Source organism: Brassica napus, chromosome A3 (genome assembly GCF_020379485.1).
Source record: "Brassica napus cultivar Da-Ae chromosome A3, Da-Ae, whole genome shotgun sequence".
Classification (NCBI taxonomy): Eukaryota; Viridiplantae; Streptophyta; class Magnoliopsida; order Brassicales; family Brassicaceae; genus Brassica; species Brassica napus.
Window position 1 is genome coordinate 10,837,998 of NC_063436.1, and position 15,569 is coordinate 10,853,566.

At 30.1% G+C, this 15,569-nt stretch overlaps 3 protein-coding genes across 4 annotated transcripts; all 3 read right to left on the bottom strand.

The window, feature by feature from the left end:
• Positions 1-1,272: 1,272 nt before the first annotated feature.
• LOC106388327 (endochitinase CHI) lies at positions 1,273-2,611 on the bottom strand. Its single transcript, XM_013828377.3, has 2 exons — positions 2,125-2,611; positions 1,273-1,853 (listed from the first exon to the last, which is right to left on the bottom strand). Exons 1-2 carry the CDS (start codon positions 2,561-2,563, stop codon positions 1,444-1,446), a joined length of 849 nt encoding a protein of 282 aa, XP_013683831.2. The 5' UTR covers positions 2,564-2,611; the 3' UTR covers positions 1,273-1,443.
• Positions 2,612-5,111: 2,500 nt separating this feature from the next.
• Positions 5,112-7,249, bottom strand: LOC111215094 (endochitinase At2g43580). 2 transcript variants are annotated; one of them, XM_022718317.2, is made up of 2 exons: positions 6,288-7,249; positions 5,112-5,649 (listed from the first exon to the last, which is right to left on the bottom strand). In XM_022718317.2, the coding sequence occupies exons 1-2, from the start codon at positions 6,541-6,543 to the stop codon at positions 5,246-5,248; spliced, it is 660 nt and encodes a 219-aa protein (XP_022574038.1). In that variant the 5' UTR covers positions 6,544-7,249; the 3' UTR covers positions 5,112-5,245. The 2 variants fall into 2 exon arrangements, with proteins under 2 accessions (XP_022574038.1, XP_022574037.1); XM_022718316.2 differs by having other exon boundaries at positions 6,150-7,079.
• Positions 7,250-12,974: 5,725 nt separating this feature from the next.
• Positions 12,975-14,538, bottom strand: LOC106388328 (basic endochitinase CHB4; the record flags this gene model as incomplete). Its single annotated transcript, NM_001315926.1, is given in 2 exon segments — positions 12,975-13,609; positions 14,117-14,538. Coding segments are annotated over 2 exon segments (807 nt in total). The 3' UTR covers positions 12,975-13,205.
• Positions 14,539-15,569: the final 1,031 nt, after the last annotated feature.

Consider the following 15,569-nt stretch of genomic DNA (forward strand, 5'->3'; position numbering starts at 1 on the left):
ATAAGAACACAAAATATCAAATGATTTCATGTGTTGCTGTATTGTGTCTACAACGAAACAAATATATAAGAGGAGAACCATACTAGTTTCCTAAATTACTAGTATCTTGATGAGAACTTACAGGCCTGGAATGTAGAGTCTGTGTTTGCCACCAGCTTTCATTTCTCAAGATTCCTTCATCAAGTCCGTTGATTACCTGTTAAACAGTATCACAAAATTACTTTTGGCCCCTATGTAGATAGAAGCAGTTTGATGATTACCTGTCCAGACGACCCAACGCGAGACAGATACGGTAGACCTTTCTCCAGAGAACTGCAATTGGGTGAATGTGACCAGTTGATTATAGTAGATCCATTCAGCTAATATTATTCCAGGACTGAGAAAGCCTAACGACAATTTTCCCTGATGGAACAAGCCACATAGTTAGCAGCAACCTGCGACATTTGAAACGTTTTAACAATATCTCAGAAACGAGGATGACAATATGTTATTTTTCTTCTAATTTTATTAATTTTAAAACCGTTACACGCTATAACCGAAATCATACAATTCAACAAGTTATAACAAAAACAACTGAATCATGAAAGAACCAGAAACAGTTGAATCATCATTTTCGGTTGACTTTAGTGGTAGAAGAAGAATACACCTAGCTGCTTCCAACTCTGTTTCCGCATCCGTGATCTCCTTGTCCGCGACCCTTGATTCCTTGAACTATGAATTTATCTCTCTAGACTTTGCAGACGTCTTTCTTTAAGGAATCTTTTTTCAGAAGGTCTTATAAAATCCATCGAACTCATCAAAGGCCGATGGATATATTTCAACTATATATTTCCATCTTTCAGTTCCTTACCTGAAAACCAACCGGTACCGACTTTGATATCTTTATACTGAAGCCCTGACACTGTGGTCATCATTGGAACCTTCATTCAAAAAAGCAGGAGAAGGCTCCAAAGGTTGGTACAATAAGGCAGAGTCAGTCCACAATGTCATGAACTCAAAGATTGACAATCCCGACACGCCGAGTAGCAACAGTATTGTTTCTCGACGGCTAGTGAGATTATTGATTTTACAGCTTTTGTTACTTGTTTCTGAAGCTATAATGACTCTTGTAGCCATACATCTTGATGTATTTTGATTCTTGATGGTTGGACCATTTTTAGATGTTGAATCTAGATTCATAACAAGAATCAATCTCAAATTCCCAAAAGCCAACAGAAGTAAAATATGTGTTCCTTAAAATTGTTACCATATTAAAATTTTATAACTAAAACATGGAATAATATAGTACGTATTATATTTTGCGCCAAAAATCGACGCATTTAGTTAAAATCATCCATCGTTTCATTACATTACTAATACAACAATAGTATCATATGATAACGTTTCTCTTATTTTATCACTTTTATTATATTTCGAACATTTGTTTCTTTAGTGAGACAAAGCTTAACAAGAGAGGTTATCTCCAGGTTCAACTCCAAGCTTACCACAATAGTCACGGAAATATCCAATCCTTTTCTCGACCGTTGCAGGATTTCTTCCGCTACACTCCATACCATTTATAGCTCTAATGGTCGCTCCAAAGCCCTGGTTAAATTTCCCCTTAACATTAGTGGTCCAGAACCAGAAAGCGGTTTTGAAAGCAAGAGCTGGGTCTTGAGCCACTTTCTCTGGGGAAGCCAATATGTTCTCGTTTAGGTCCCTGCCACATTGACCGTAGTTGTAGTTCCAGGAGAGCTGGATCGGACCACGACCATAGTAGCCCTTTCCTGGTGCACATGGGAAGTCTGTGTTCTCTTTGTCGCAATAGTCTTCAGCCTTGGCAGGTCCATCTATTTCCTCAATGTAGCACATGACTGCAACGAGGTATAACCAAATGGGTTACAAAAACGAATTCTATTAGTGGCATACAAGCTGAACCAAATATAAATAAATTAGATCCAACCAAAGTTATATATGTATTATAAACCAATTAAATCAAGATAAACTAAAGCTAAAAGAGCTTTATTAATTTTAAATAAATATTTTATATTTTATATCCAAAAATAAATAAAACAACTGTTTTGGAAATGAAATAACCGAACCAACAAATAACTGAATGTCTAAAACCCTATGAGATTTACTTACATTCTGTTTCATGAGTGACGTGAGCAAAGAACGCAGCGATCTCTCGTTTTGATATGGAAGAACCGAAGCTCGGATAGGAGTTAGCTGCGGCAATGAAGGCGTTGTGAGAGTAAAACCCTTTACCTGCACAACCATCTCTTGCTTGGCTTATTATAGAGTTAAAGAATTCTGGTGTCACCGTTTCTTCAAGCGAAACGGCGTCTCCGCCTCCACCGCCATTGTTTCCGCCACCGCCGCCTTGGCAAGGGCCTTCACGACAGCCGTCGCCGCAGTAGTCCTCTGTCTGACCACAGTAACCCCATTTGCTGCAGCAGAAGTCAGAGGCACACCCGCAGTTTTGGGAGGTCACTGGTTTGGAAACGGTTAGGATCAAGACAGAGAGAGTTGTGAGAAGGACTAATGGGTGTTTTTTTGTTGTGGATTTGGCGTTATTCGCCATTGTTTTTGATGTTGTTTGTATGTGTTTGGGACTTAGAGATGTATATTAGGTTGGTGTTTTATAGTGGACAATGGCACATCAAGCTGGTTGGGACAATGAGGGAGAGTAAAGACCATTGTTGGATCCGTGAAGTAGACGTTGTGGGAGACAACTGTTTCTTGCTTTCCAAGTCAAGGTCAACTCATGTAGACTTTTTGGTTTATAGACCATTTCGTTACGTAAGGAAATTTCCACACAAACATCAAAACTGTTGATAAGTATTCTTCCTTTGTTTTGCCTATAGATTTTTGTAAGTAAAATTTGTAAATAAAAAGCATCCGTAATAGCATGATGGGGAAGAAATTAAAGATAAAAGCATAATAAAAAATTAGGACTCAATAAATTATCTGTAAATTGTGATTCAATTCGTTATTCATTTTGATTTGAACAGATATCCATAACTCTACTAAACAAATTAAATATTAATATGCAATATTAGGCATGGGCATTCGGGATCTCAATCAGGTTTCGTTTTATCCATTCGGGTTTCGATATTTTGGGTTTATCAAAATCAGCTCCATTCGGATTATATGAAATTTCAGTTTGGGACCGGTTCGGGTTCTATCATGTTTGGGTTGGGATTAGTAAATCTTCAAAGAATCGGTATAACCCATTGTACTATCGGGTTCGGGTCCCAATCGGTTCTTCGGTTTAAAAATACATGATTAGTACCTATTTTGCAAGAAAAACATAAGTAAAATCGGTTATTTGGATTTAAACCGCATAATTTGTACCTATTTTAATAGCCAAAACATAAGTAAAATTGGTTCGAAAAGAACATCAAACGTGATCATTCAAAATCAAATAAAAGATAAACATAGTTATTTATAGAAAAAAAACAAAAATAAATGAAAGCATAAAACAAAAACTAAGTTCTCATGAAATAAAAAACATTATTCAATGAAAACAAAACCAAAATCTAAAAACTTTAAGCTTCAACCGCCACATTCAACCATCAACCTTCATGTAATAGATAATTATTTTAGAAGTTCAATAATATCTTAAAGTATTTTGGATAGATATTAGGAATTAAGATCATATTTGGTAGAAGTTCTTTTTGTGATTTTAAATGTTTCGGGTTCTATCGGATGTTCATTTAGGTATGGGTTTGGTTTGGATAATACTCATAACCCAAAATACCACAAAACAAGATCCATTTGGTATATATGTCGGGTTCGGTTCTATTCGGGTTCATTTTTATCGGATTGGGTTCGGTTCAGATTTTCGGGTTCGGTTTATTTGCCCAGCCCTACGCAATATCCGTAGAAAACAACGCAAATCAAAAATACAAATATTTCTAGAAACAAGGATCCGATCTGATCTTACATGCATATATATACATATATTTAAAGAATTTTATGTACAACTTATATAAATATTATATATTGCATTTTAAAAATGTTTTTATTTATGAAATTTGTTATATTAATTATTAGAAATTTTTAAAAGTAAATGTTTTATTATTTTGTAATAAATAGTATTATTTCATATTATTTTAGATTTTTTTAGATTTTTTAAATTGTATGTATCGAATCAGATTTCTGATTAAAAATCTAAATTTTTTTAGATATCCATGACATCAAATTGTTCAAATCAAATAATCGATTATTCATATGAAACATATCGGGTCATGAATACTTCTAAAAATACGAATATTTGATCTGTGCTCACTTTTATATTAATCATATATTTGTTAATTAGAGAAGCTGCTAAAATATGGTTTTCAGTTTTTATGTTTTCTAAAAATATGGCCTCACTTGAGTTTTACAGATTATTGATTTTTATTAGTATAGTCGTTTAATATAATCCATATTTAAATATGTTAATGTGTGTGTGGGTTAGATATGACAAAATATGTTTTTTTTCTTTGAGAAAGAAATTAAAACATCTTAACCAGAACAATAAAATAAATATTAAAGATGACATAAATATAATTACGGATTTATGATCCCCAAATGAAAATAGTTACAGCTAGATCAAATCACTACTAAAAATTCACTGCCAAAAGTTCGTTGTCAGATAATCGTCGTCATCTCACAATCCAAAGACATTTTATCTTATGTTTAATTACTTCTAGAAGGTTACGTGTCTTATGACTACCGCACTGTTTACTATTCTCCTTAAAAAAAATCTGACAACGCACCGTTTCGTTTACTATCAAATGCAATTTTCTTGCGTTTAAAAATACAATCTTTTTGTACCAAGATATCAACTCTTGCGAACATACCAGGGCGTCTCAAATTAATTTTAGATCCTATTTTAAAAAATTATTAATTGTACATTTTATCAAGTAATTTTAAAATTTAATAATTTTTTCTAATTTTTTAATTATAAGTTTTAAACTTAACATTATATTTAAAATTTTAAAGTTTCTTACCATAATTTATCTATATATTTTTTTTAAAAAATTAAACTTTTATTTTTATATTTCGAGTCCTGTTCGACCGTTTCACTTGCGCGTGCTGTTATACGGTCCTGGAATATACCTAGGCTAAGCAGATACCGTATATGTAAGAAAACAAATCTTTATTTTACTTTATAATTCGATTCATTTTCACAAGATAATTACATGTTTAATAACTTCTTTTTTATTTCACCTAAAACACTCACTTGTCACACATCTCGTCTATGTTCGAAGACTTTTCAACAAGTGACATTGGCACCAGAATCTACACCAAGCTGCCCACAATAGTCTCTATAGTACCTAATCCTTGCATTTACTGCACCTAAGTTCCTACCGTTACACTCCAAACTGCTGATAGCTCTTATGGTGGCTCCAAATCCCTGGTTCAGCACAGGCCTCACGCTCTTCATCCAAAACCACATAGCCGCCCTGAAGGCCACAACTGGGTTACTACTGACCAGCTCAGGCTGGAGTAAAAGGTCGAGGCCGAGACTCTGGCCACACGGTCCGTAGTTATAGTTCCATGATAGTAGGAGCGGACCACGACCATGGTAGCTCTTTCCCGGTGCACATGGATATTGCCTGTTGCTCTGGTCGCAAAATGAACGTGACGCTCCGTTTATCTCCTCTATATAGCAGAAGTCTATGCAATATAGATATGCAAACGAAACATAGTGGTTAGTTTAGGAACAAACGGACCAACTGAGATCAAATCAAATGCTCAATTTTTATAATATCCAAGATTTGTGGTATGCATGAATCTCTTACATCTAGATAATGATTGTCACAAACTTTTGTATGCTATAGTAGTTTAATAATAATGTGTACATTTCAAACACCATTGTAAATGCAAACGTAAAGAATAATTGTTGCCATAGTCTTTAGTCTACTATTGTATCTTGCCACTCTTGGTCATCCGAACTGGTCATAGGTAACATTGGCCTATTACCTCTCAAATTTATAAAATAGTTTACATAAATATAAGCTCTCAAAATTAATTTCTTTTCTAACTTTTTCGTAAATTACCTATCCCCCAAAATCAGGACGTACCGATGTTGGTCATCAAAATAGAAGTATAAATTTAACCCAAGAAAATTCTTGATATATAAAAAAAAGGACATAGAACCAGAAAAAGATTCTTACGTCCAGTCTGGTAAGTGAAATGAGCAAACATGGTTGCAATTTCACGCTTAGTAATAGAATTAGCAAAGCTAGGGAAAGTAGTGGTGGCGTTAATGAAAGAGTCACGGGTATAGAATCTTTTTCCGGCGCAACCATTACCGGCTTGGTTAATGATGCCGTCAAAGAATCCTTGTGTCACAATGTTACCAACAGCATCAGCACCAGATGAGGTTCCACTGCCTCTACAAGGACCTGATCGGCATGTAGGACTACAGTGAGCGGCTGTGGTACCGCAATAACCGAACTGACTGCAACAGACGTTTGGGGGGCAGTTACAGTTTTGAGACTTGACGATTTCAGAGTAGAAACTTAAGAGGGAGAGGAGAAGGGTTAAGGAGATTTTTTTGGAAACCATTTTTTAGGTAGTTGTTGCCGTGAGAGAGTTTCTATATAGGGAAAGATATTGGGTAGATTGGTCATTTCAGGGAGTAATACATAGTGATTTTTTTCATTTATTTTATTTTATCCTTAACAATTTGGATCGATATAGTCTAACTTTTTATATAAGTTTCTGGAAAAAATATATTAAATAAAGTATTTTTTAAAAATAACATAGTATAGAGTCAAATATAACTATAAATAGTATAAATGTATAAAAATATTTTTTAAAAAAATATAGCGATGTGTACTAAAATATGATATATAGAAAGTTATTTATACATACATATATATATATATATATAATTGTAGAGACTAAATGAGAAAGTAAATAATGTTTTGAGGGGTAAGTAGTACTTCACAAATTCAAAGGTGTACTACTTACCTTCTCAAAATTTAATGGAATAAGAATCTACCTCTCAAAAAATAATGGGATGAAAAATTATTGGAATTTTTTTAAGTAAGCTCCAGTCAACTTCCTAACATCCAGCCCTAAGAAAAACAATCAAATATAAAATATGTATGGGAATCTCTCATCTCTCTACTTTATCTGTACTATTTCTCCAAAGCCGCCCTTATAAGATGAATTCGCACAATGCACATGCATGTCTTGATAATTTTTGGCACCATGTGAAGCGTTGGGTCCATTATCGTGCCGTACTTCGATGCATTTCTATTTTAACTCCACAAGAAGTGGCTCTTCATGGGCCAGTACCATTATTTTGACTCTCTTGATTAGTAGTTAACTTCTTCAACCCTTCTCATCGTTTAAAGGCTGCAATGAACCAATGCTACTACGGTGATGCATTCTCTCTCCGAATATGAAATTTTCTTGGCCTGTGGATTTAAGGTTGATTGGTTGCAAGTTGCAACTAAGAATTTCAAGCTTCAACTTAATTAATTAAAAAAAATTAAAATGGCAGAAATATAATGTCCTGATAGCAAAAAGGACCCCTGAAAGTTTTTAGTAAAACAATAGATTATGGAGAGAAGTTCAAAGTCTATGTGTAGGTTTAAGAAAAAAATGACTTTTCAATTTACTTGGGTCAAAGTACGTAATCTCATATCTAGAAAGAGAATGAAAGCAAGTGATGTAGAACAAAACACAAACATCATCTTGGAAGTTGGAACAAAGTTCCAAAGATCACCCCTAAGAACAAGAAAAGGTAACCCGAGATAGCAGCCTCAAAACCATCCCAATTAAAGGAAAGGTCATAACGTTTACACGCATTCCTTTTCTTTATGTTTGTTCATACAGATGGCATGATTGGCATCCATGGGACCATGGCAGAAAGGGATAAACTTAGAATGCTAAGGCATGTATGTACTGATGTACATAACAAGACGTCAAAGCATACGGCTCCTAGTACCATATTTATATAAACGGATATTTTATGCTTGAGTTTTTTCATACTTTCTATAAAAATTCGTATTTAAATCAAGAAGACTAGTCAATTGTAATTTGAAGGATGAATCAAATTTGAACCAACAAGAATGGCATCTACACATGATCCTACCTCTAGGTAGTGATGAATTTTAGTGGAAATTACTAGATTACGTATTTGTTGACTTCATGAATAATTAACATTAAAAATGTCATGAATATTTGAATCATTTAAAATGCCAATGAAATCATAAATTTACAATATGGTTATTAGAAATAGGAGTGCGCACCATTTTGTTTTCATAAGTAACCAATTACCATTTCTCCAATAAAAGCAATGGCATGAAAATAGTATGGACTAAGTTAGGCAGCATCCCTTAATAGAGCATGATAATCGGTAGTCACAGTTTCTGAAAGAAAAAAAATTAGTATTATAATTATGTATTTGATGTCAAAAAAATAAAAATAATTATGTACTTATCTTTGAATTTTCTTTATATAATAGAACTAATAATCAAATGAAAATATGTATTATGAAAACTTTTCTCTTTTCTTTCTATCAGTTTCCATTTATTTTTTATTTTATTTTGAGATAGTGTGTTAAGAACTTGCCAATGGGCAAACACGCGTGTTGTCTCCGTCAGTGGCCTAACAATGCATGACTTTCCATTGACGATTCCTAGTACCAATTAATAATATTTGTATAATTTCCTTAGTTATATTTTTATAGAGTTTTTCTGCACTATTTTCAATATTAATTTTTAAAAAATTAGATCATATTAATTTTTTTAATATTGTAAATTTTATTATTTTATCAATATTTTAATATAAATTAAATTTAATTAAACATAAAAATGATTTTACTTATTTTAAATTATATTTAAGAATATATGTAATTATGTATATATTCTAAATTATGATCTTAGATATATTTTTATCTATTTCTGTTGGTTAAATATATTAAATTAATTTGTATAAAATTAATAAAATTGATATTAAATTATATAATTATCGTTGACAAAAAAAAATTATATAATTATCAAAAAAATTAAAACAAAACAGTTTTTACAACATTTGTATACATATAAAAGTTACCGATGGTTTTACGATTAAAAAAATATATTTAAAACAATTGTAAAATTTTTTAAAATTGTTAGTGGTAAAATTGTATGATTCTGAAAAATAATAAATAATATTTCAAAATTTTAATGTAATATTTGATATTTTTATTTTAATGATCATGCATGAGTTATTACATATTTTCTAAGAAATTACAAAATGTATAAATTAACTTTAAATGTAACAGAAATTCTCTTTGATAGTAATTTTTAGTTTATTTTTACAAAAATAGATTTATAAAGAGAAAAATAACCAAAATAAATTTTATTTTAAAGGATAATTATGCATTTATACTTTTAGAGTTAACTAATTTAAAACTTAGGGTTTAAAGTTAATGAGTTGGGTTTTGGGGATGAACTAAAAATTTTAAAAATAAAAAAAAATATTAAATTTTCAAAATAAAAATGACTATTTTGGTCATTTTATTTTTTGAGGGTCATTTTATGATAAAAACTTAAAAATGACAGTTTGAAAGAATTGCCCTAAATATAATGTATGAATTATTATCATATTCTAAAAAAATTACTAAAAATATAAATCAACATTAAATGTAATTGTTTATGTCATATTTAATCATAAAATGTGTCATCATTTTAGTAGTCATATCCGTTTTGTGCGAGAAAATAATAGTAAAAAAAAATGCTAATCCCTTTTCGAATAATGTCTAGGAATTAACTAATTTTCAAAGTTAATAGGCGGATGTCATCGACATTTACTGCACTTACACGTTACAACTGAAATGGTTAAATTCGCAGCAAAGACATTGGAATTTTTTTTTAATCGAAATCCACATTATGAATTATTTTTGACCACTATGGTTGACTGTTTTATGATTATGCTTTTAAATCCACAAGACTATTGTTTTTTATTTTAAAACCAACAAGACTAGTCAATCCCTTATACATAAATCAATTTTTTTAATTATTCGATGTAAAATGGATTTAAAGTTAAAAATAAATGTCGTACAAATTCGTTTTGACTTTCATATCTCCTATATATTATTTGAGAAGCATTGCAACATTTTTTTGTAGCCACGTGTCATCACTAGAATGATTCTTAGAATCCTTAGAGAAATAGGTTGGTCCATCTAAATATATAATAAGCTTTTTATTAAACCACAATAAATACATTATTAATGTGCTTCATTATTTCCTTAAATAAGATTTCGAAATTGCCTAATGTGGCTAAAGTATATATGACAATTAATGATTTTGAATAATAAAGATTTGATAAAAATAAGTGTGTATTATAATTATATTTGTTTAATTTTAAGCTATTAAAATAAATTAAACAATCATAGTAACTATATAATAAAAATTAAAAAGATTATTTATATATTATATTTTGAATTTTTATAAAAGAGTATAAATTACTAAAACTATTCAAAGTTTCACATTCAAATTTTGTGATCTATGATTTAAAACTTTTGTAACGATATGATACAAATAATTAAAAAATAATATAAGTTGAAAGTCTCATTTAATAAGTATCAAAAATAAAAGATATATAAATATATGTATTATTTTAAATTAAACTATATGCCATATAAAAATACATAAATATCTTAATTTTGAAATTTACTTTGAACATTTTTTTGATAAAAAATTTGAAAAAATATTGACAACTTAATTTTTAAAAATATTATAAATTACTTAAACCATTAATTCCACTGTGAAAATTTTGTTATCACTAAGTTAGACTTTTTGCTATAACAGATAAAAATGATAAAAAAATATGAGCAAAAAGCATCATCTAACAAATATTAATATCAAAATTATACCATATATATGTTACTATCATTTAAATTTAATTATATATCATATCAAATAGAAAAAATATTTTTTCGATTTATAAAATTTATTTATATGTTCGCACCAATTTAATTATATAAGTAGTATATAATGACTTTTTAATTATTTAATATATATTTATTATTTCATAATATGTTATAAACATATAATATATAAAATAATATATATATATATATAATGTTCATCCCGCGCAAGGCGCGGGTCTTAACCTAGTTTATTTTAAATAACAGTAAAATTTAAATCTTTAAACTATATTACAGTGTTGATGTAACTTATGTAACTTTTTCATGTTAGTAAATTTTTTTCTTTTTACATGGAAATCTGTTTAGTTGTATCATTATTTTATATAGAAAAATTGTTTGAAATAACATAAATTAGCTATCATTTTTTAAAATAAATTCAATCCAAAATACTCTAATATTTAGGTTAAGTGTTTTATAATTATATTTTTGAGGTTTAGTACTTAGGAATTTAGATTGAGTTTATAAACTTCTATATATGTTTTTTAAATTATTCTTAAACATTTATCATTTTATAGATAATTTAGTAGGGTTAATTTAGTCCCTTTATCACAAATATAAAATATTCATAAAAGTGGTTAGCCTTTAAAGATAAATTTAGAAGATAATATTTAATGTATGGTAAAATTAAAAAAAATCTTCTATATATTTGCGATTCAATTTTGTTTCATACTAAAGATCCAGAAATTTATTTGTATTATCCGATATAAATAATTATAAACTGCACTTCTTAAATTCCAATACAAAATTTTTGATATAGAAATATTAATGAATTTTTAAAAAGGACTTTAAACTCATATAACTTGTTTGATATTTGAAAGTATTTTCCCAAAACTTACAACCTTGCCACTGAAGAGTAGACAAACTAACATTGAGCCTGGTCTCATCCATCCTACACATTATTTATTGGCGTAATAAAACACACATCATTTTGACTTTAAAAAATGCACACATCATCATTACAGTGTAAACGGTAAAACACTCTTTCCAATTTAGAGGTATATAAGACTCTAGCAAGCCTCCTTATTTTAGAGAGAAACATCTTTCAAAACCAGGAGATAATCAACAATCATCCTTAAATTTACTTTAAAAAGAATTAGTAATTTTTATTTTAGTCTATAACATTATTAATAATTAAGTATAATTATGATAGATTCATAAATTAATAAACATAGTATCCAAAAGATATTAAATATAATATTTGTAAGAAATACAATAATATAAAGTAAAATATAATTATAAATATTATAAAAATCACCTTAAAATAATTTAATCAAAATAGTTTTAAAAGAATATAACGATAAATACTAAAATATAATATATAAAAAAGTTATTCATACAACTGTGAAACATGCATAATTGCCGCTTTAAAATGTTTTATGAATAAAATGTGAAACATGCATACATCTTTCAATTTGATTGTAGGAAAAAATGAATATTTCTTTTCTTTACAATAAAATCAAATTTAATTTTTCTAAACACTTTCAAATATTTTAGTGTTAGTTTTCTCATTCTAAACCTACATTTAGTCTACATTTAAGGGGTGGATTGGTTGTAACAATAGATGATCTAGAAATCCAAAATTTTATCTAAAACCATATTATATCAACCAGTTAACTTTTTTTTTCTTAAAATAACTATAGCCAAAAATATTTTATAAAATTAAAATATGACTGTATAAAAATTTAATTTCTAGAGCAAAACACATAGTTCTTTACAACAAATAAATATATTAATTAAATTCTACATCCATAATCATAAAGTTACACCGCATTCTAATAACCCCCTAAAACACATAGTTTCTTAACATCATATAACCGAATAAAAAATTTGTATTTATAAAATAAATCAATATATATACCTTAAAATTAATCTTTCTTCTTATTTGATATAAAGTCATAATTGAAAAATATATAAATCTAAAATATTTTTTCTATAAATTAATAAAATATCATAATTCTAATATTATTAATTTATAGACTTTTTACTGAATATCCCTAACACCACTGTTATTTTACAGATGCACCATTCTAAAATTATACCAATCATTCTTAACTAAAATCACTGTTATTTTTGGCATCTATTAATGTTGCATTCACTTCGCAGTACATTTAAAAGAAAATCACTTTCACAACATTATTACAACTACTTATTGCTTGTGACGCAGGGAACACTAAGACCCAACATAGCCACATAGGAGCATATATATGAGATTTAACTTTATTGTCTCATTTATTATTTCATAACTTCAACTTTCTCCATCACTTCCCACGTCACGTGTGTGCGTGTTTGTTCGAATAACTCTTTAGCAGCTAAGGTTAGGACCAGGATCCACACCAAGCTGTCCACAATAGTCTCTATAGTACCTAATCCTTGCATTGACCGCACCTGAGTTCCCACCGTTACACTCCATTCCATTGATGGCTCTAATGGTGGCTCCAAACCCTTGGTTTAGTACCGGTCTTACGCTATTCATCCAAAACCACAGACCCGTCCTGAAAGCGACAGTTGGGTTGCTACTCACTAGCTCGGGCTGGCCTAAGAGGTTAAGGTTGAGACTCTGGCCACAAGCTCCGTAGTTGTAGTTCCATGATAGTTGAATCGGACCACGACCGAAGTAGCCTTTGCCTGGTGCACATGGGTACTGCCTGTTGTTCTCGTCGCAGTAGTCACGTGAAGCTCCGTTTATTTCTTCTATGTAGCAGAAATCTATAGTGGATAAAGATAAACATGAAACGAATTGCTTTAGGATACTTGTCAAAATAAATTGCTTTAGGATCACTCCAACTAATTGAGATCACGTCATATCAGTTTCATTTTATTATATCGAAGGTTTATTATTCTTTTCTTTCAATAATCGAGGGTTTATTCTTATGTCTTATACTGGTTTTACGTGTTATATAATCAGCATCTTTTTTTTTTTTTTAAACGAACGTTTAGAGATTATCCATGCCTAAGATTTTGACAATATGTAGAGTATTCTATTTGTATTTTCTTGTTTAAAAATTAGAATCGGCGATTACGGAGACTAGATGTATATACACAAATTTTGTTATTTCTATAAGATTTTTTTTTTTTTTCCATTGCTCATAAACTTAAAACTAAATTTTAGTTTTGGTCGGTAAAATATATTATTCTGAGGAACGGTTATATCTGACCATGTTTTGTTTACATGGCTAATATATTAAGGAAGCGAAGAGAGAAAGTGATTCTTACGTCCAGTCTCGTGGGTGAAATGAGCAAACATGGTTGCAATTTCACGTCTAGTAACCGAATTGGCAAAGTTTGGGAAAGTATTTGCGGCGTTAATGAAAGAATCACGGGTGTAGAAATTCTTCCCGGCGCAACCACCACCGGCTTGATTGATAATACCGTTAAAGAAAGCTTGTGTCACAATGCTACCAACTGATCCACCACCAGGGGGAGAAGGGGTTCCACCAGGGCTTCTGCAAGGGCCTGATCGGCAACCAGTACCACAATAAGCGTCGGTGGAACCGCAGTAACCGAACTGACTGCAACACAGGTTTGGGGCACAACCGCAGTTTTGAGACTTGACGGTTTCTGAGTATAAACCTAAGAAGCAAAGAAAAAGAACCAAGGATAATTTTGTGAGAGCCATGTTTTGTGTAATTGTATTGTAGATGGGAAGGAAGAGGGTGTGAGCTATATATAGGGATAAATGTTGGGTAGTTTTGTCATTTACTTTTGTAAATAAAAAGTTGTTTTATCTATAATAGCATTTTTAAATATATATTTATGTATTTGTAAAACGAGTTTGACGCGCGTTTAGTCTTGCTCTTGCCCAAGATAAATACTTTGGATTTGGTCTATGAATGAGAGAACTCAATTTTCTTTTACAAACAAGATAGTTATGTATTACAGTATTACTGTTTCTCACTTTTGTTTTATAATTTACAAAATTAAATATCTTTTGTTTTGATAACTTATTTGATTTTGCATATGATGGAACAATATAAGTTGCTTTAAAAAATGATCGAACAATATAAGTTGATGTATTATTAATCTATTTAATTCATGTTTGTACGAACTCTATAGAGCAAATAGCCGACACAAATCTGAACTGGTTCTCGAGACTCTGTACTGGGCAAAGTGGCAGAACACCTACCTCTTCTTGCAATTTTGAGCACTAGGATTTGATGTCATCTTCCTTCTGAGACAAGGGAGCCATTAATTAGGTGAAAACACAATAAACTGTAATTTTGGTCTTTTTCTTTGTAAGAACCTATCAATCTTTTTTTGAAACTCTCATATTATATGTACAATTTAGTTTAATTTCAATTTAAAGGTTGTTTTGTATAGTTTTCAGCCGAATGAACGAACGATTTAGGTATTACAAAGAAGTGCCTTTTTAATTGTACTAAATTTCAATTTAAAGGTTGTTTTATATAGTTTTCAGCCGAATGAACGAACGATTTGTCATTCTTCTAACAAATAGCATGATAACAAAAAAAGGAGCTAGATTTTGTTAAAAATCCAGTTTTTTCAGAAAAAGTTGAAGAAATATTTCCACTTTTTCAGTTACAAAAAAAAAAATTCCACTTTTTCGTTTAAATGGTAATATTCAGAAGAATGCCAAATTCTATCAATTTTATTCATCGACTTATGATGCAACCATTTGCTTCACGTTTTGACATTTTAACTTGGTACA

Excerpts from the sequence above, each read along its gene's own strand:
- LOC106388327 (XM_013828377.3), bottom strand. The coding sequence starts at position 2,563 with ATGGCGAATAACGCCAAATCCACAACAAAAAAACACCCATTAGTCCTT. Across the intron at positions 1,854-2,124 it reads CGTCACTCATGAAACAGAAT|TCATGTGCTACATTGAGGAA; the intron begins GTAAGTAAATCT and ends ACCTCGTTGCAG.
- LOC111215094 (XM_022718316.2), bottom strand. The coding sequence starts at position 6,543 with ATGGTTTCCAAAAAAATCTCCTTAACCCTTCTCCTCTCCCTCTTAAGT. Across the intron at positions 5,650-6,149 it reads TTTCACTTACCAGACTGGAC|ACTTCTGCTATATAGAGGAG; the intron begins GTAAGAATCTTT and ends TATATTGCATAG.